At 41.8% G+C, this 19,447-nt stretch overlaps 1 protein-coding gene across 6 annotated transcripts in view; it reads left to right on the top strand.

Annotated features, from left to right (window-relative positions):
- The window catches only part of LOC118125757 (membrane-associated phosphatidylinositol transfer protein 2), a 55,376-nt gene extending 36,278 nt beyond the window's left edge, over nt 1-19,098 (top strand). For 3 of the 6 annotated variants that reach the window (XM_035184702.2, XM_035184703.2, XM_035184704.2), the window contains 22 exons: nt 643-738; nt 1,547-1,651; nt 1,746-1,810; nt 2,015-2,071; nt 3,230-3,320; nt 4,026-4,179; nt 4,294-4,483; nt 4,610-4,729; nt 5,435-5,643; nt 5,862-6,037; nt 6,722-6,892; nt 6,996-7,136; nt 7,935-8,096; nt 8,199-8,471; nt 8,943-9,091; nt 9,850-9,966; nt 10,602-10,718; nt 10,856-11,004; nt 11,614-11,763; nt 12,531-12,714; nt 12,805-12,933; nt 13,415-19,098. In XM_035184702.2, coding sequence (XP_035040593.2) covers nt 643-738; nt 1,547-1,651; nt 1,746-1,810; nt 2,015-2,071; nt 3,230-3,320; nt 4,026-4,179; nt 4,294-4,483; nt 4,610-4,729; nt 5,435-5,643; nt 5,862-6,037; nt 6,722-6,892; nt 6,996-7,136; nt 7,935-8,096; nt 8,199-8,471; nt 8,943-9,091; nt 9,850-9,966; nt 10,602-10,718; nt 10,856-11,004; nt 11,614-11,763; nt 12,531-12,714; nt 12,805-12,933; nt 13,415-13,783 — 3,374 coding nt within the window. In that variant the 3' untranslated portion in view covers nt 13,784-19,098. The remainder of the gene's footprint in view (nt 1-642; nt 739-1,546; nt 1,652-1,745; nt 1,811-2,014; nt 2,072-3,229; nt 3,321-4,025; nt 4,180-4,293; nt 4,484-4,609; nt 4,730-5,434; nt 5,644-5,861; nt 6,038-6,721; nt 6,893-6,995; nt 7,137-7,934; nt 8,097-8,198; nt 8,472-8,942; nt 9,092-9,849; nt 9,967-10,601; nt 10,719-10,855; nt 11,005-11,613; nt 11,764-12,530; nt 12,715-12,804; nt 12,934-13,414) is intronic. The other 3 variants (XM_047344544.1, XM_035184706.2, XM_047344545.1) reach the window with 3 other exon arrangements.
- Nucleotides 19,099-19,447: the final 349 nt, after the last annotated feature.

Here is a 19,447-nt window from a genome sequence, read left to right as displayed (position 1 = left end):
GTCCAATACACCATGTTGCTGTGCGGAGCGTGCGCAGTGTTTCCGTTTGGTACGGTTTGCTCCTGCTTTGGCTTGGCTGTACTTTATATTGCGTGGCTGTCCTGGTCCATTGTTTGTTGTGTCGGTGAAAGCTTGCCTTTTATAACGTGCACTGAAGAATGCACATCCACATGAAATCCACTGAATCCAACAAATGTTCCTTTTTTGTTGTTCCAAAATTCTTTGTTCAAAGGACGCTTTTTTACTTTTATGTTCCAAAGGATGTTTTTGTCAGAATAAACTGAACAAAAAGCCACTGAGGTACCAGTCTAGTTGGGTTGTACTCAGGCAATATCAATGAAGAATTCACGGTTGGGTAGATATGTTCTCCATTCAAAAACAAAGATATTCATGTTCTTCTCCTCATGCTCTGGTAAGAAAACATTTCCCTTCCCTTCTCATTAACACACCTTCTACCTTTAATGTGAATCCTACCTGGTCTGGTGCTTAGTGCCCCCTAGTGTCTAAAAATATAAATGCAAAAATAACAAATAATAATCACAATATATCAAACTAATGAAATAGCTCTTACATTGGCCGTTTAACTTTAATGTGGTTTTGAAGTAACCTGTGACCGTTGACCTGTGTTTTGTGTGTGCACAGGAAGTCCATCTCATCAGAGCATTTCAGAATGGAGGATGCAGAGCATTGCGCGGGACTCAGAGGACAGTACCGACGAGGAGTTCTTTGATGCTCATGGTAAAATCCCCACTTTCTGCATGGATACATGATAAACTCAACTCTATTTTTATCATAGGTTTCAAATATGTATCTGTAAGCTAATAAATATTAACAAAATATTGAGTTAATATATATTATTTATGATTGAATGTGAACTGTGGAGGAGCTCATGGTTTTCCCCCCTAATCCCACATTGCTCTTGTTTATTCTCTTAGTGTGAATGGATGCACTGAAACATAGTGGACGTATGAGTCTGTTAAATTAATACAGGATACTGTTGGTTGTTGCATTAGATTCACTAAATGAACATTTTCTTTAATTATATGAAAATTGCCATTTTACACTCCAAGATAGGACTGAGTTTAGTTCACATGAAGTGTGAGTGTCACAACAACAGATGGGATCATTTCGGCTCTAGTAATGCTCCAAAATTGTAAAACCCCAAACTGGATTTCCTGGTCTGACTGGTGCCTGAGGCTACATGCCCCCCCCACAGCCCCCTGCAGGGAGTCTGTCCTCAAGGATTCAAAATGCCCCATGAGGCACCCTACTCTAGAAGTAACCCACCGTTGGAAGTTGTTCAATTTAGAGTAAAACTAAAACATTTTTTTCTTGACTCTGTCCCCTTAATTGAATCCGCTCCAAAAGTTGATGGGTTCATTCTCGGCCCGTACCCCGCCCTTCCACCAAGTTTCGATAAAATCTGTAGTTTTTATGTAATCCTGCTAACAGACAGTCAGCAATGAATAGTCATTGTAACCTGTCACCTACTGACTCAGTAGAGAGATCCGTGATTACGTTGAAAGTTTCTTTGTGTATCACGCAGAGGACTTTTCTGACAATGAGGAGATGTTCGCCAAGGAGATCACCAAGTGGAGCTCCAACGACCTGATGGACAAGATAGGAACAACAGAGGCGGATGAAGCACAAGGTAGGCGGCCCTTTGTGTGTGTATGCTATTTTAAATGGAACAAGGCAAACACTGGAGCGCAGTATCAACACGTGAATGAATCGTGTTTTCACAGAAACTTTGTATCGGGAGTCGGGCGGGGAGTACGCCGTGATGAGTAATGAGGAGGCGCAGATGGAGGTACGCTTTCATCCCACACCGACACCCTTAATTAAATAGCTTGTAGATAACAACCCAGCTTTCAGTCATCTTGCCAGTGCAGTGGCATCAGGTTCCACTCTCTACTGCAGCAATTTCACCAGAGGTGGAAGATTAGGGTTTTCTCGGTTTTACACTCCCTGTGTACGTGTGTTCTCAGGAGTGTGTTTTGTCTTCTTTGTATAGTGGTGTGTCTCGAAAAGGCAAGAACTTCAGTCCATCAGGTTTCCCCGAAGGCTGAATGTGAGTCACTGTAGCCAGTGAGAGGACGTGTTGTATAGATTCCTCCTAAATTAGAAATAGCATTAGAAATAGTGCTTAGAGTATAGAAAAGGTTTTAAGAATAGATTAAAGAATTTGTTTCTTTGTATATTCAAAGAGAACATTTGAATCGAAAGAGCTAAGCCCTCTTTAACAGAGAAATGTTTCGATGATTTTTTTAACGGATTAATTATTAAGCTTTGGAGGAGCTGTAAGGCTGATTCTGTTACTGCTGTGTGTCTTTGTGCTAAGCTAAGCTAACTGTCTTCTAGCTGTGTCTGTGCTCTATTAACATCTAACTTTGCAGGAAAGTTAAACTTATCCTTAAACTCTGTTATAAGTTAAATGTATTGCCTCGTAAATATTCATAATTTCAGCAGTAAAGACTAGGATGCATTAAAGGGACATTCTGGTAATTTATTATTGCACTTTCATAAATCTGGGAGACACATGAAAAACAGAATTAATGCTCTGAGTCTGGGATATTCAAACTTTTAGCGTTTTATCAAACTTGACTAACTTACTTTTGTTAGGAGCCACATTCAAGACATCAAACACAAAGTCCGTTCAATTGCTGTTCCAGAGCTTTCGATCACATCACCCTACATTCCTCGACGTGGTGACAGAAAGGACATAGAGCTTAAAAGTTCATCCCTGACCTTGGAAGCTGCATTTGCTAAAACAGTCTCACCACAAAGTCCATCTAGTAGCTATTCTGTATAGTTTTGAATCATTTTATACCATTTTCCACCAATTTATAATCTCAAATAGTTGATTTTTTTATCATGTCTGATGATAGATTTTCTTCAGCTCTCATCTTTCTTATTGCTTCATCTGATTAAAGTGTCAGAAAATAGTAAAAAATACCAGTTTCCCAAAGGTTCGACTTCTGAGTGTTTGACCTTGTCCAACCAAAAGAGAAAAGCAGTAAATCACATGTTAGAGGCTGAATGTTTTTGCTCCCTGAATGACCTCAGTGATTGTTGATTGTCTAACTGTTTTAGCAGTAGTTCTTTCCCCTGCATGTCGCTCACTCCCCTCCGTGCTCCTCCTGTATTCTCCCACTCCCTCTTAACCTACTTTCCATTTGTTTTCTCCACGGTTTTCCCGTCTCTGTGTCTCCTGTCGTCTTACTTTCAGGATTGTTCGTCTCAGCAGTGTCTGCAGCCGTCCAAAATCCATGTCCTCATTCTGGTCCTGCACGGAGGAAACATCCTGGACACTGGCTCTGGTACAGCGCCAACAAAGTCCTATATCACTGTTAATAACAGTTTTGCTTTAGACATGCTAAAAATTATGAATTTAAACTCTGTAACTTTAACTCACTGTACTTAAATCCCAAATATATTCAGAATCAGAAACTATTGATCTATAATCTGTAGAAAAAATGTCCTTACTGCTCCAAGTGGGTCCGGTCTCAGTCTTCAACTATTATCCTCTTCATTTTCAATAGTGCAGTTAATAAATAATAGTGAAAAACTTTGAAAAAACACAAGTGACATAGACATTTTATTAACAGTCAAAAACACCAAAAAACTGACTTCACAGTCGCAAAAGAGAGATTATAAAAATTGGTAGGATTCATTTTCTGTTAAACGAGTAATTGATGAACTATTAATTGTTTTATAATTATTCAGGACCTTTTTAATGTGTAAACCTGATGGTTTACATGATAGATAACAGTATGGTAATGGTAAAACATTTATGCACACATTTGTTTTTTTTCTATGTCATTTATTTGTATTAAATTTATTACAAATCTATCTTATTAAATATCAGTTCATTTGACCTCATTGGGCCTCGTAAACTATTCTAAATGAAACCATCAAGTTTTTTGACAAATGAATTCTTGAAACAAAGAATAATGTTCCTTTCTTTTTAAGGGCCACATGTTTTGGGATTCACTGAGCCAGAATGTGTTCTTGTTTGTCTGCAGGTGATCAGAGCAGCAAGCAGGCAGATGTAAACACGCTGACTGGGGCTTTTGAGACCGTGATGCGGGTCCATTACCCTGCAGCGCTGGGCCGCCTCGCCATCCGGATGGTCCCCTGCCCTGCTGTGTGTGTCGACGCATTCTCCCTGGTCTCCAAGTGAGCGATCGTCTCGAGTATTCAGCAGTGTTTAAATAATCTCCTGTAATGTAAGCACAACCTGCTGTGCAGACATTATCATTTTAGTAATATTGTGTCCTCTGTGTGCTGCAGCCTGAGCCCCTACAGCTACGACGAGAGCTGCCTCTCCAGCAGTCAGGACCACATCCCCCTGGCTGCTCTGCCTCTCCTGGCTACCTCTGCTCCACAGTATCAAGACGCTGTAGCATCCGTCATCTTACGAGCCAATCAGGTCTATAGTGACTTCATCAAGTCTCCAGATGGGGCGTCTTTTAATGGCCAGGTCAGTTTGTCACCTGAAGGTTATTCATTCTTCTGTATCTATATCCATTTGGGCCTCAGTGGTTTGTTGGTGCATGTGCATGAGAAGCTGTGTTCATTCATGTCCGTGCTGTGTTTTCTAATGCAGGTGTGTGTCATTGGCGACTGTGTCGGTGGTATCCTGGGATTTGATGCTCTGTGCAGCAGCTCGGTGACGGTGTCAGAGAGTCAAAACAGCAGCAGACGGGGCAGCACCATCAGTGTGCAGGTACATCAGCCAAAATGTAGCCTGGACCTAAAACTCCTACAAATAGTGTTGCTGTTGGTGTTTTGTGTGGAGAAACGTTTCAGTCATGTGTGATAAAAGAAACTAGTTGGACTGTGAACTGAGTCTAGAGAAGTTTGTCCCAGATATCCTCTGTTTACACAGGAGGCCTTCGAAGATTGGCTGTTGCCCCCAGAGGCTAATTCGTCAGCAGACGATAGCCAATGGGCTGTGAGATCAGTTTGTCGGTCCAGCAACGGTGTTAACAGCACAACACATAACCAATAAAGTATTAAACAAATGCAACACAACACATAGGCATGTGAAACATATTAATCAATAAATAATAATCACAATATTTCCAGACAATGAAACTCTATTTATTTTAAGGGATTAGAAATGAAAAGCCAGATCTCTGCCCTGCTTTTAAACAGGGTTGTTTGGGTAGACAGACACCTGCAGAGAGCAGAGTGTGAAATACATGTTATTATTAATTACTAATTATTGTTAAATTATTATTACTATTAATCCAATAGTTTTCAGTCTGAACTGAAAGTGGTGGACATGTCTTGGATTAATACAGCTAACATGGCTAAATATGTAAAAACACATAAAACTGTAAAAAAAATAAAAGTAAAAATACCATTTACTTACATAATCCAGGCCTGACCATGATTTCTCTGTTCTCTCTCCATCCCTGTCTCTCAGGACACAGACCTCCTCTCTCCAGGTATTATCATAAACAGCGTCTCTCCGTCTTCGCCGTCCCTCGAGGGAAGCCGCCATCTCAGCCGCAGCAACATAGACATCCCTCGCTGCTCGGGGCCCGACGATGCCAAGAAACTTCCACGCAAGCGCAGCGACTCGTCCACGTACGAGCTGGACACCATCAAACACCACCAAGCCTTCCTGTCCAGGTGAGACACAGGAATGGACACGAATGTCACAAGCTCTCCAGCAGGTTTCAGCCGATGTGTGCTGGGTTCATTTTGACATTTGTCCTTTGACGAAGACTGTTAGTTTTAGTTAAATTTATTTCTGTTTTGTATAATCAATAATCAGGAGCTTCACAGATGCACGCAGGCAGTAAAACAATAATGAACACTGATTGTATGAATCCCTCCTCTCTGAGCAGTCTTCACTCCAGCGTGCTCCACGGGGAGCCCGGATCACGGCGCTCCAGCAACAGCACCATGTTAGAGGGAGGCTCCTTGGGAAAGTTTGACTTCGAGGTGACTGACTTCTTCCTCTTCGGCTCACCTCTGGGGCTGGTGCTCGCACTGAGGAAGACTGTGGTGCCCTCGTTAGATGGTGAGCAACGTTTTTTCTCCCCTGTTTGGGGGAGAAAGTACATATCAGTGGCTAAAGGTCATATTTCTGAACTTAAAATAAAAGAAGACACCATGAGAGAGACAAGACAAATACACAGGCACCGAGTCTTTATGTTTTCTGGCTGTCCATGCTATTCTTATGAAAACTATATTTTAAGAACTCCTTGAGGGAGTCCTTTCAAATTTGGCACAAATGTTCTCTTAGATGAACAGATTAACTGATTAGGTTCAGAGAAAGGTCAAGGTCATGGTGGACTCACGAAACATGTTGTTTGCCTCTCGAACAGATCTTAAGTCAGTCTTCCGAGACTTCAAACCCCATATGAATCTGGAAAAACTGAATTTAGACTGAAACTGCACTGGTGACCACCACTACAATCGCAGGGTGGTCATTTCTGTCCATAAAGAGCTGCACTCTCTCTCTCTCTCTACTTGTCAACATGGAGGAATATACTTTATTGGAACAGAAGCTAGTGAGAGCTTCATGCTCACGTTCCCTGTGTTGGTCTCTTGTTCTCTACAGTAGAGTGTGAACGTAAAGCCACAGGTTGTAGTTGTGCAGAAAGGCCAAATAAAGTGTTTTCTATCACAATGGACACGATGAATTAAAAACAAACAGTGTCTGCTGAGCCTCACTCCTCTTGTGTTTGGTTCTCCGCTCCAGTGTCGGCTCTGCGTCCAGCCTGTCAGCAGGTTCACAACCTGTTTCACCCGGCCGACCCCTCGGCCTCGCGCCTCGAGCCTCTCCTGGACAAGAGGTTCTACCTGCTGCCTCCCTTAAGTGTTCCCCGCTATCAGCGCTTTCCTCTGGGTGATGGACACTCAGCTCTCTTGGGTGAGTCCACGCACACCCACATACATCATCACCAAGTTATTGCAATGTAAATCATGTCTGAACACTCTTTTCTCTTTCTCTCTTCTTCAATCTGTTTTTCTAGTGGAGACTGTGCAGAGTAACCCTCAGCTTCTGATGGATACTGCTGGTATGGGGCCCCAACGCTGGCAAGAAAGCAACGTCAATGAGACGTCCATCCCTGTGCCCGTTCTCAACTGGCAAACCTCACAGCTCCACGCAGAGAGTGGGTTTCATTTAGCTTTGTCTTGGTGTTATATATGGGTCTGTCAGCCCTGTTTGTTTCTTTATCACTTTTATCTATCTACTGCTTCCTGGTTTGAGTCTTATTTACATAGTATAGCCATCATTTCTATTTGGTTGGATAAAGCTGGAAAGAGGAACATATTTTAGGAAATATGATCAACACTAAGACTGCAAACTGCTGGTCTGGTGACAGTGCAAAAAACGTTTCTTCTGGTTCACTCTCACAGTGTTGTTCTCAGCAGAGGCTGTTTTCAGAAGAAAAGCCTTAAAACCCCACTGTACACTACCTGCCCAACAGCAGACAGCAGACAGACACAGAGACCAGGAGTTGGTAGAGACCAAAAACAGAGATGAAAGACTGACAATTTACTTTACACTCATATTTATATTAATATTATTCATTAATATGCCAACAATTTTCTCAATAATAAAGTAATCACATAATTATTCACCATTACTCAGAAGCCACAGTCACATCTTCAGTTTGCTTGTTTTTTCCAACTAAGAGTCTAAAACCTAAAGATATTCAATTTATTGTTAATGTAAGAAGATCTTAACTTTTTACAATTTTATTTTGAAAAATTACTACTTTCTCTAAATCAACTAATTGATTAATCGCAGTACATTGTCATATCAACATGGTGATTTGTATTCACAACTTTCTTCCAATGCCCCTGAGTGGGTGGAAATATTAGTTATTAGTTAAATTCACTACTTTTCACTACATTCTGGTTGCAGTGGATAATATGACTCTAATGCTTTTCTTCAATCTCTGCAGCGGATTCTCTTCACTCACATAATTTCGTCGATGGCCAGTATCCATTGTCCACGTCACCAGGGGTCCCTCACCTTCGCTGCAACCGCAGGGCCAGCGAGGCCAGCATAGCCAGCCAGGTGTCCGGCTTAGCCGACTCTTACACCGCCTCCAACATCGCCACGAGTAAGTTGACCTGTAACCTCCTGAGTCTAACCCAAGCTTTGGTCCACGAGGTGAATGTCTATATGTTGATGTGTTCATTTCCTCCCTCCAATCATCCCTCAGCACACAAAGTGACCCTCACTAAAAGGCCCAGTCTGCTGTCCCACCTGGCTCTGCCCTACAATAAATTAATCTCTCGGAACTCGACCCGTCGGTTGCGCAACAAAATCCGTCAGGTGATCCCGAGGCCCAACGGTGTGGAGTCTGAGCAGAGCTTGGACCTTAGCTCTGACATGAGCTCTGACATGACCTTTGACCTCAGCGATGTCACGTCTAACATCACAGACATCGGCTCGGCCCCGCCGTCACCTAGGGTGCTGAAGAACATTGAGCAAGGTATCCTGGGAGCTGTAGTGCAAGGACATGAGGGGAGGACGCTAGGCTCCATCCTCATTCCCTGAGTGTTTTTCCCTCCTTCTCTGGCATAGTCCTCCTCAGTAGCCCTGTTTCCAAAAATCACACATGAGACCCGCAAATCCTTCTTGTGTGACTTCTCCCTCAGCTCAGTCCCATGAGAACAAAGCCTCTCATAGAGTTTGAGCTGATGTCCTCTCGCGAGTGTGTGTTTTAAACCTCTTTACAACTAACTACTGTTTGTTTTTATTCCTAGTTTGGATTCTAGTGCCTCCTAGTGAAACCCTTGATACTGTGCTGTTCTTCTACTTCATTCAGTTTATGACCATCCTGAACTGTTTATCTCTACATGAGCAGATTTGCAGTGAAAAGAGAGAGATCACGATATTGGATTGCACTGATTCCTAAACTCTGTCTGTTGTCCACCTCCTCCTTGTTCCCTGTCTCCTGCAGTTGCATCTCGGTGGTGGGGCGGGAAGAGGATGGACTACGCCCTGTACTGTCCCGATGCCCTGACAGCGTTTCCAACAGTGGCTCTGCCTCATCTCTTCCATGCCTCCTACTGGGAGTCTACAGATGTGGTCTCCTTCCTGCTCAGACAGGTACATAGAGTCATAGAGATATACATTTCTGATCCTAAAATTTGAAAATGTGTTAACGCCTAGGCATTTCAAGTTGTCACATGCTAATGACGTGATTCTTGTGATGGGAAAGTTGGTCCATTGCTATGGCCCTGAATTATTAAGCTCACAACCTGAGGGTGGATTGCCATGGCATTGGGTAGACAGTAATATTCCTCAGTAGATGAATCATAGTGACTTTGGTGATCTCATGAATTTTTATAATTTAGATTTTTAGAGGAATGTCTCGAAAACTATTGGACAGAAGTTTTTCACAGATTATTGTTTTTAATAGAAGGATTAGCCCCTTGAGGGACATTTTTGAGTAGGTCCATAATTTTCAGTTATCCAGTGAAATATCTCATCTACACGATCTACAAGACATTCATGTTTCCAGACCGACAGTGAAACTAACTGACTTTGGTGTCCTCTGACTAGTGCTACCAGCAGCTGACAGTGAATATGTTTACATGCAGCTAATATTAACATGTCAGTTTGAGTCTTATCCTAGTTTTGATAATATTGGAGATATAGTGATTAGATAGTCCGTGTGCAGTTTTATCTATATAATCTCAGCTGTTAATCATGACATTTCACCCCATTTCTTATAATATCAAATAACTAATCAAAACTAAGTACAAACTATTGAACTTCAGTGTGATGGGAACTACCTAAAGAGACAGAAACCATCTCTGAGAAAATTGTATGTGTGATGTGTACTTTGATCCTTTTCTTTAAAGGTGATGAGACATGAGAACTCCAGTATTTTGGAGCTGGACGGCAAAGAAGTGACTGAATTCACTCCATCCAAGCCTCGTGAGAAGTGGCTCCGCAAGAGGACTCACGTTAAGATTAGAGTAAGAGCTGTGTGTGTTTCTAATGCAACTCCTAAAGAGAATGTTCTGGACGAAGAGAAAATACAGAACTACTTCATAACCTTTTTTTCTCATTTAGTTAACTCCTACAGTACTCCCATTGCTTATCAAAGAGAATACAAAGTATTAGGGAAATTAGAGAATTTTATACTTATTTATAAGTTATAGGTTTATTTAAATATATCCGTATTTGTTTTTTTTCTTTCCTCTTGACCATTTCTCTGTACTGCTGTAACATGCAAATAACCCCTTATCTTATATAATGTTTTGATATCTTGTCTTATCTTAAATATAGAGGAGTACATTTTTAATACATTTTTACTTTTTTCATTTATTACATTCGTAAACTGTTCGTGTTGAGATGATCAAAGGATATAGGTTTGCTTTCAGAAATATTGCAGTATTAGTAAATAAAGTATCTTAATACTTTGTTCTACATTTATATAGTGTAAATTATAAATGAAATTATGAATAAATTATGAATTAATTTGGGATTGAGTTTGTTAAGTCAGTAAAAAGATGCGTTTTAAGAAAGAATGAATGAATGAATGAAACTGGAAAGGTAAAAGTTTGAAAACCCAGCTGTGCTCCCTGTTTTGCCCTCTTCTTTGTCTCAGAACGTGACAGCGAACCATCGCGTGAACGACGCTGTGTTCACGGAGGACGGAGCCCAGATGGTGACGGGTCGTTTCATGTACGGCCCTCTGGACATGGTTACCCTCACCGGAGAGAAGGTAATGACACACTCAGCTGTGATGAACCAGAAAAAAAAACACCAGTTATGTCATCAAGTCATCGTCTGTGTCATTAAGGTCATTCAGCAATTCAGAGTTGTGCTGAAAAGATCTTTGTGGTTTTCTTTTTCTTGCAGATTGACATCCACATAATGACCCAGCCTCCCTCTGGAGAGTGGGTGTGCTTTAACACAGAGCTCACTAACAGCAGTGGACGTGTCTCTTATGTCATCCCTGAGAGCAAAAAGCTGACTGTTGGCGTGTATCCTGTCAAAATGGTGGTCAGGTACGATAAATCATTGTTATTTCACATAAAAAAAAAAAAAATTCCAATCATTTGCAGAATGTAATTTTTTGGGGTATTGTTTGGACTTTTGGACCAATTGCAGGAAGGTGCAACAGCATTAAACAATAGAAGGAGAAAATGAAGAGGAAGCGGAGGGGAAGTCGACTGTTTTGATGCACTTAATTCAACAAAGTTAGCGAATACAATAGGCGAGGGGACAACAAGTCAGATTCACGCCCATCTACAAACCAATCAATGTCAGGTAGATGCAACCCATGTAGGTGATGACGACAGACTAAAATTTCTGCTGCTGACTATGTATCCTGTTAAGACCACAGTCAACCCATCTTCTAATGGCTCTGTCAAGAGAACACTCCCATGTTACAAAGCACAACAACTAAAGCTGCTTCTATAAACATGAAAATAGGTTCAGAGTACTCCAGCAGCTTCCACAGACAACAACCTTTGGGTTGTGGTGGTATCAATAATTTGTATGGCCACAAAGAGTGCAGGCCGTCCTGGGCCCAGCAGGAGATGTGGCCACTGATATTTGATCTTAACTTTTCTTTTCCATCTCTCTCTTCCACCCTTTTGCTGTTTCTCTACCAGGGGTGACCACACATCTGCAGACAGTTATCTAACGATTTTACCACGGGGGACAGAGTTTGTAGTGTTCAGTATTGACGGGTCATTTGCTGCCAGTGTGTCTATCATGGGCAGCGACCCAAAGGTTCGAGCTGGAGCTGTGGATGTGGTGAGGTAAGGATCAGGACTCCCTGTAGGGGAGACTGTAAATCTGCAGTCGATGTGTGTTGCTGATGCAAAATGTAACAATATTTTAAGCTTGATATTGATCATGGAGTTCCTCAAGGAAGCAATTTGGGCCCCGTTCTTTTTCTTTGTACATACTTCATCTGGGCAAGATTATCAGTCACAGTAATCACTGTTATTCAGATGGTTCAGGATTATCTGTTGTCATTCTTTGATTACTGTCTTATTTGGATGAGTAAAATAAATACTCAAAATAAGAGACTCTGATATACAAAGGGATGAGATGCATTTTCTTTGTTTTGCTCTCTCTCTCCAAACAGATTTGGTCTTGGGGTGATTTTTGACTCACATCTAGCTAAACAGTTTTTTCATCTTAGGTGTAGTGCTTAAATCAGAGCATTTCTGACTAAGAATGAATAGAAATGCTTTTGTTACCAATTGGTCAGATATTCCAATTCCCTCTTAAAATAATTACAAAAAACTTTCCAAAAAAATTAAAGATCACATCACACAACTTCTCAAACACTGGAGACCTGTATCTTTTAGAATTCAAAAAGCATGGCATAACTGTACTCTCATATATTAGTGATTACTCATCAGAATGAATGAGGACTTCTCTTTTTAAAATCACTTGAATGCTGTTCATTGTATGTACGCTGCATGAATGGTGCTACACAAATCAAGATATCATTAAATTGCTCTTGTTGAATCCATTCCTCTCAGCATGAACTCATAATCATCTTTATCATTTCCAGGTATTGGCAGGACCTGGGCTATTTGATAGTGTATGTAACGGGTCGTCCTGACATGCAGAAGCAGCGCGTGGTGGCCTGGCTCTCTCAGCACAACTTTCCTCACGGCATCGTCTCCTTCTGCGACGGCCTGGTTCACGACCCCTTGCGACACAAGGCCAACTTCCTCAAATCCCTCATCAACGAGGTAAGAGAGGCGTGGCGGTGTGCGTCTGATGCAGTGATATAATTATAATCACTTGAAAGTCTCTAAAATCGGACCTTCCTCTCTAATCAGGCCCACATGAGGATCTTTGCAGCCTACGGCTCCACCAAGGACATCTCGGTGTACACGTCTATCGGGCTGCCTCCGTTCAATATCTACATCGTGGGAAGACCCACAAAGAAAATGCAGCAGCAGTGTCAGGTTAGGAATAAATCCTGTCAGGAAGTCACATTCATGTGCTCACATTTACTGCAGAACAACGCAGCAGACAGTGAGAGCATGACTAGAGGCCTTTAACCATTTCAAATATAAATTATTAATAAACATCTGGGACTTTTTTGACTCCCATGACAAAGGAAAATCAAATGTGCAGCTGGAACATGAGATAGGAGCTTAGCAGTGTAATGGGTGCTTAGACTGAGGACGAGTTACTAATAAATAATGTACTCCTGTAAGGTGGAATGTTTCCCAGCAGGGCCCCTCCAAAGGGTCAGAGGATTAATCTGAGGGGTGATGAGTAATGTGTGTAGTACTTGTGTGACCACACTGTTATTATAATCTGTTTTTGACAGGATATGAGTTATTATAAGTTTTTTTTAAAATTATTATCGTGTGTATTGGTGGTTTTCTAGCTGTCTGTAGGGATTATAAAACCAAAGCTGACTGATCATGTTTCTTCCAGTTCATCTCGGACGGCTATGCTGCCCACCTGTCCCAGCTGGAGTACAACCAGAGGTCTCGTCCCGCCAAGCCCGCCAGCACCCGCATGGTCCTCCGCAAGAGCAGCTTCGGCCTGGGTGCAGCCGGAGGCGACTTCCTCCGTAAACGCAACCACATCTTTCGCACCATCTCCTCTCAGCAGCCTGGGGGAGCTGGCTCGGCCTCCCCCAGCCAGCCGGGCCGGACTGAGCGTACACTGAGCCAGTGCGAGATGGAGCGCGATCGGGGGGTCCCGGCAGGAGCCCAGAGAAGTATGAGTATAGCTGCAGGGTGCTGGGGCCGCAGCGGGAGCACCAAGGAGGGCAGCGGAGGGCTACTCGGCCCTAAATGATTCGAATGAGGGGCTGAGGTGTCAGAGGCCTGGGCCACCATGATCTCTGGACGAGTCAAAGGTGGGATGAAGAGGGGGAGAGGAAGTGGGAAGAAGTGCAGGGAGAGGTTGTATTTTAGAAATCAGAGATAGGTGAGGGATGTAGCAGACACAACACACTGATTGGGTCAGGAGAGAATGAGGATAGGAGAAAAGGGAAGGAAGGATACTAAGGGATCTGTTCAGGAGGAGTGGACTAATCAGGCCAAGTGGGATCCAGCGAACAAAAGACGATTCTGTAGCATGACTCTTTTACAGTAATACTTTTTATAGGATACGTCACTAACTATTGAAAAATGACAATGGAAGGATTAAGAGAAATATTGTAAGCCTTAAATTATTCTCGTATAACGGGACCCCCCCCCCCTTCCCCTCCCCACTTCCCGAACACACACATGCCCAAGCATTCACACTCATGAGCTCAGGACGAACTGCAGCCCGACTCATCTTCAAACAGTTGAGCGCGGCTTTGGGCAGCCATGGCAACGAGCTGATGACCTTCACCTCTGTTTCTGTCCCACTGTCAGCTGAGCGACACGTTTCAAACGCAGTGTTGACTGGCGGAAAGAGTCGCCCCACAATTCAAAAACACAAAGAAAAGGAAGGCAAGAAGAGATGTGAGAAATAAAGATTAGGGTCTCTCAAATTACTAAACTCTGTATGTATTTTTCACTTTGACCTGTTGTGGTATTCATCCGTACAGAGAGCTTTGCTGTAATTGTCCAGAATGTGAGATATCTGTCTCTGTCCGGTTTTTCAATGGAACGACTCCACTGAGGAAATGATCCCAATGAGAGGGGATTCATTTGTTTTTTAAAGCATTATTATTTTTAGCCAATTGAGGGCAGCAGAGAAAGCTGTAGACAACACTGACATAAAATCACAACTGTTTCTGACATTAACAAACCCTCATTGGTATAAATGGGGTGGACAAAATAATAGAAATAGGCTTCCTCTCTGTATCACACTGTACAATTCAATAGTATCACAAACTGATCGCACAGGTGAATCACTACGTCTGTAAAACTGAACCAACTGAACCTATACAACCTTCTTAAAGGGAGGATTTACTTTTGTATTAGACTAGATTAGCTTTACCTGGACATGTCTAATAAACTGCAAAATGAGTGTAAGTCTCTTTATGTTTTTCCCTCCGTAAACATTCAGAGCTTTAATATGAAATACTGAAATTAGAAAGGCACTCAGTAGACCTCTGCCAACAGTCCATTTAATAAACCGCATTTAAATTCACTAGATCCAAATTTTTATTTGGATCTTCACCAACTGGCACTCACTCTTAAATATCAGTTGCTTGAACATGCCAGATTTATTTCTCTAAGAAATCAATGAAAATGTTGGAAAACACTAAAGAAAATGAAAAGTGAATGCACAGCAAGAATTAATGGGTTATTTCTTGACCCACACCACTTCTATCAGTCAGTAGTTTTTGTGTAATCCTGCCTACAAAAAGACAAACACAGACGAAAACATATCCTCCTTGCTGGAGGTAATGAAAAAACAAGACAAACACAAAACCCCACATGGTCATTCAACACATTGTTAAGCAGCTTCAAAAGTTTTTTTTTGGTGAATCCCCTCAGCTGTTGTTCTGGTGTGAAAGCAGAGACGGACATCTCTTAGCCTGGGCACAGACCTGCAGAGCTAGATGCCACAAAAGGTGAAAGATAAAATCATTTTGATTCTTTTTTCACAATTTGAGAGCAGAAACAACATTGTATCAGAGAGGAAAGTACGTCTTGTCTCGGTCACAAAACTGTTCATCTCTCACTTCACTTATGTCAAACTGCTCGCTTCAGTTTCCATTGAGCCGAGTGTGAGACTCTGTAGTATAATTCCCTTTCAGTGTGGCCTCTGGCCGCCCAAGGCCTTAATATCCAACAAGACACTTACTCCACAGAAGTAGCAGGAAGGGCATGCACCATTAAAGCAACAAGCGGAACTCTGTACAGTCCACAGCAACAATCCCTTTATATAACCATCTGCTTGCAATACCTCTAAAGTTTCCCACATGTGCTGCTGCTGCTGGTAGACACTCGTGTGGTGTTTCCCCCCGGCTTCTCGCTCTTTCTGCTCGATATCAAACAGGATGGACCTGGTGTTTCCTGAGTTTCCTCTCAGGCTGGACGCTCGCTGGAGGCGGAGGCAGGACTTTCACTCACACAGACCTGTGACTTGTTTCAGTATTTTTACCAAATGGGCCGACGAGTTGGCCGGAAGTGATTCAGCATGAAAGTTGAAAAGGACGATTCTTTCAGTGGTAAATGTGGGGGGAAATCACTGGTGTCCTCAAACATTACTTTTGTTGCTTCTGTCTACTGAGCTGAACTGTGTATTCTCATTCAAAGGGGACGAAGAAGAAGATGAAGAAGCCTCTTCACACCTCTGAAAACACAATGTGCACAAAACTGTCAGATTTTCCCCTCATGCCACCTTTGCTTGTACAGGATAAGTTTTTCAAGTCTGTCTGAGCAACTAGAATATCACTCTGCACCAAATTCCACACAGTCATAAATATCAGTCCTCTAAACATGCCTGATCCTTTTTATCGAAATCCATGAATTATTCCCTGAGAAATCAGTGAAAATGTGGAAGAACGTTGATCTTGCAATGTTAAACAAAGTGAAAAAAAACGCTCTGGATCTGCCCCCTGATCCGGATCTGCACCAAAATTGAATGGCTTCTTCCCCGACTCAAACCAAATCCTTCCGCCAGGTTTTGTGGAAATCTTTTCAGTTGTTCTTGTGTAATCTTGCTCAAAAACCAACCAAGAAATAAACAGACGGGTGAATACATAAGGTAATGAAACAGCTTTTCTTCCAGTGATCATTCCTCATGATTATAGTTTCTATGCCAGTGATGGGGAACAAATTCACAGTTGGTGTTTCATGCAAAAAATGTTTACAGTGCATTGAGAACATAAAATCATCTTTTGAATACACAGAGAAGGTCTCTGGACTGTGTTTGTCCCCATCCCTTCAGGACAGGATCAGTATGAGTATTATTTGTCACATCAAATGACAAATTAAAGCCAAACTTATCAGAAACTTGAACAGTGTAATGAGAGCTACCTAAAATGACAGAAACCATTTTTGAGAAAAATTTGTTTGACGTGTACTTTGACTATTAGCTTGACCCATGTCCCATTCACTAACATGGAGAGGGGCAGCGTTTATGACCAATACTGTAGCAAACCACCAGGGGGGCAACGAGCTGTCATAGTGTCCCTCTTTATAAGCAGCCATTGGTTTAAATTTGCACATTAATAGTGTTCAAGGCAGACAGAAGTTGTGAGCTGTCCTTTAAACCCATGAATGTGTGGAGCGGCCGTGCCCTCTTGTCCTCTTCCGTTAATATGCTGTTGTTTTATGCTCAACTTCCACACTGCGCACGGGTGGGTCTGTTTCCACTCTGTGTGATCTGTGATGTCTTCAACCCGCCTCTGAAGCCAAAATCATTCTCTAATACTGTAGTTAATCAACTGCGTAACCTCATTGTTGTTATTTTGCACTAGTTTACGATGGAAATATACTGTAGTTACCATCTCATGTTGCTACACCTCTGTATGACACTTTTTTTTATTTATTTCAGGGTAAACTGCATGTGCAGGTACGCACACGTCTGTACATTTTGTCAGTGTGTGACAAAGATGAAAGTAAATGTGCCAAACAGTGAACAGACAAGTATTTAGACTCTGAGACAGCCTGAAGGTATCAGGAGCGTCTTTTCCCCCGATGACATCTGTGCAGATGGATGGACATACGAAGATAAATGATCTCAGTCAGAATGAATCTAAATATATGAGTATTATGTATGTTCAGATTTGACTGAGTTATGACTCCGTTAATTGAGGCAGGCGGGGGCTAAAGCTTTTTAATTGCACTTGGTCATGTTGGTAAAAACAAACCCGTGTGATTAAATTCCCATTGATTTTAGAAAACCAACGTGCACCTGTCCACCTTTGTCAAAACGGTACCTTTGTCCTGTGTCTTGATTTTTGACTGTATCAAAGCTTTCAGTCGGACGGGGACGATGTGTCTGTACTGAGAGCGTCTCCATTTGGGGATTTTGATGACCACATCTTTTTAAACTGATACTGTCCATGTCTGAGAAAGTAAAACATTTGAGTCTGTCTTTAAAGCCTTTAACTGAGGGCAGAGATTGAGGGAGTCTCTGTAACCATGGATAATAAGCTGTTTTTGACCTTTGCATTGAGTCACTGTCGTGCTGTGGACTGGGTGCAGGGTCAACTTTTAAATACAAACACATTTGTCCCCTCCAGCCGTTTGGCTGCTGAGTTGAATGTTTCCCCGTTCGGAGCCATGTATGTGTCTGTGTACATAGTGTAAAGATGTATATGTAGGACCTATATGGTTGAGAGTTATTTATTTACCTAAAGATCATGATGTTGACTATGGAAAATTTCAGGTGAAATATATTTGAGAAATATGTAGCATTTTATTTTGTCACTTTGGCGGCCATTGAGGCGACGGACCAACACAGGAAGCTTTTAGTTTTAACCAGTGCAATATTATTGTTCCAAATAACCAGTGTCACAGCAGGAGCACAGTCCGCACCATCACACGCTCCACCCACAGTCGCGTCCGAGCTACAGTCGACCTCTGCTGTCTCTTTACAACAACTGCTGAGGGTTTTATAGGACCTACTGTACCTATTTTTAAACTGCAGTATTTTACACAACCTTTGAAATTGAACTGGAAGCTGCTTTTTCACTCAGCGGTGGGTGCATGGAAAAAAGTAAAACCCCACGATTAAAGCAGCTCTATTTAACAAGCTGTTGCATGTTGTTCAGTCAGATTGGAACTACGTAACCTTCATGCTTAACAATAAGAAAGCAGTTATGCAGCCTTTACGTCCTCACTGTTTAATGAAACGTATATCCAAAACATTTTGCTGGTTATATTTGAGATTATTGCAATTATTGCCACTTTTGGATAAAAATACAATCTAAATATTTACAATTTATGAAAGTGATTTATTTACAGTTAAACGGAATAGTTTGATGTTCTGGGAAATTCGCAAGTGAGATGAAAAGATCAACACTATTCGGCTCATTATGAAGCTACAGGGAACAGCTGGTTAGCTTAGCATAGCATAAAGACTGGTAATAGGGGGAAACTGCTAGCCTTGGAGCCTGGCAACAGGTCCAACACAATCCACTGTAAAATGTGTTAATTTTTTTTGTTTTAATGCTTTTCTTGTCAAGTATGTTTTAATAAAGAATGGTTTTAATTGTACGACATGAGGACACAGTCTACATTTTCATTTAAGAAATACAAGGCAAGAGAGGATATAACACGTGTTGTCCAGTATTAATAAACACACACACACACACACACACACACACACACACACACACACACACACACACACACACACACACACACACACACACACCACCCTCCCTCCCTTGCTGCTCAAAACATATTACAGAATAGTTACCGCTTCAGGTTCTATTTTGATGTAAAGAATATCAGAGAATGGTTTGAAGATGTTTGTCCAATGTCTCGGGACAGAGAGTGGTTATGGAAAAGAGCTGATTTATAAGTTAACATGTATTGTAGTATGTAGTGACAAAGCACTTTA

This window comes from Hippoglossus stenolepis, chromosome 18, assembly GCF_022539355.2.
Source record: "Hippoglossus stenolepis isolate QCI-W04-F060 chromosome 18, HSTE1.2, whole genome shotgun sequence".
Lineage (NCBI taxonomy): Eukaryota > Metazoa > Chordata > Actinopteri > Pleuronectiformes > Pleuronectidae > Hippoglossus > Hippoglossus stenolepis.
This window is presented reverse-complemented; position numbering and strand designations above follow the sequence as displayed.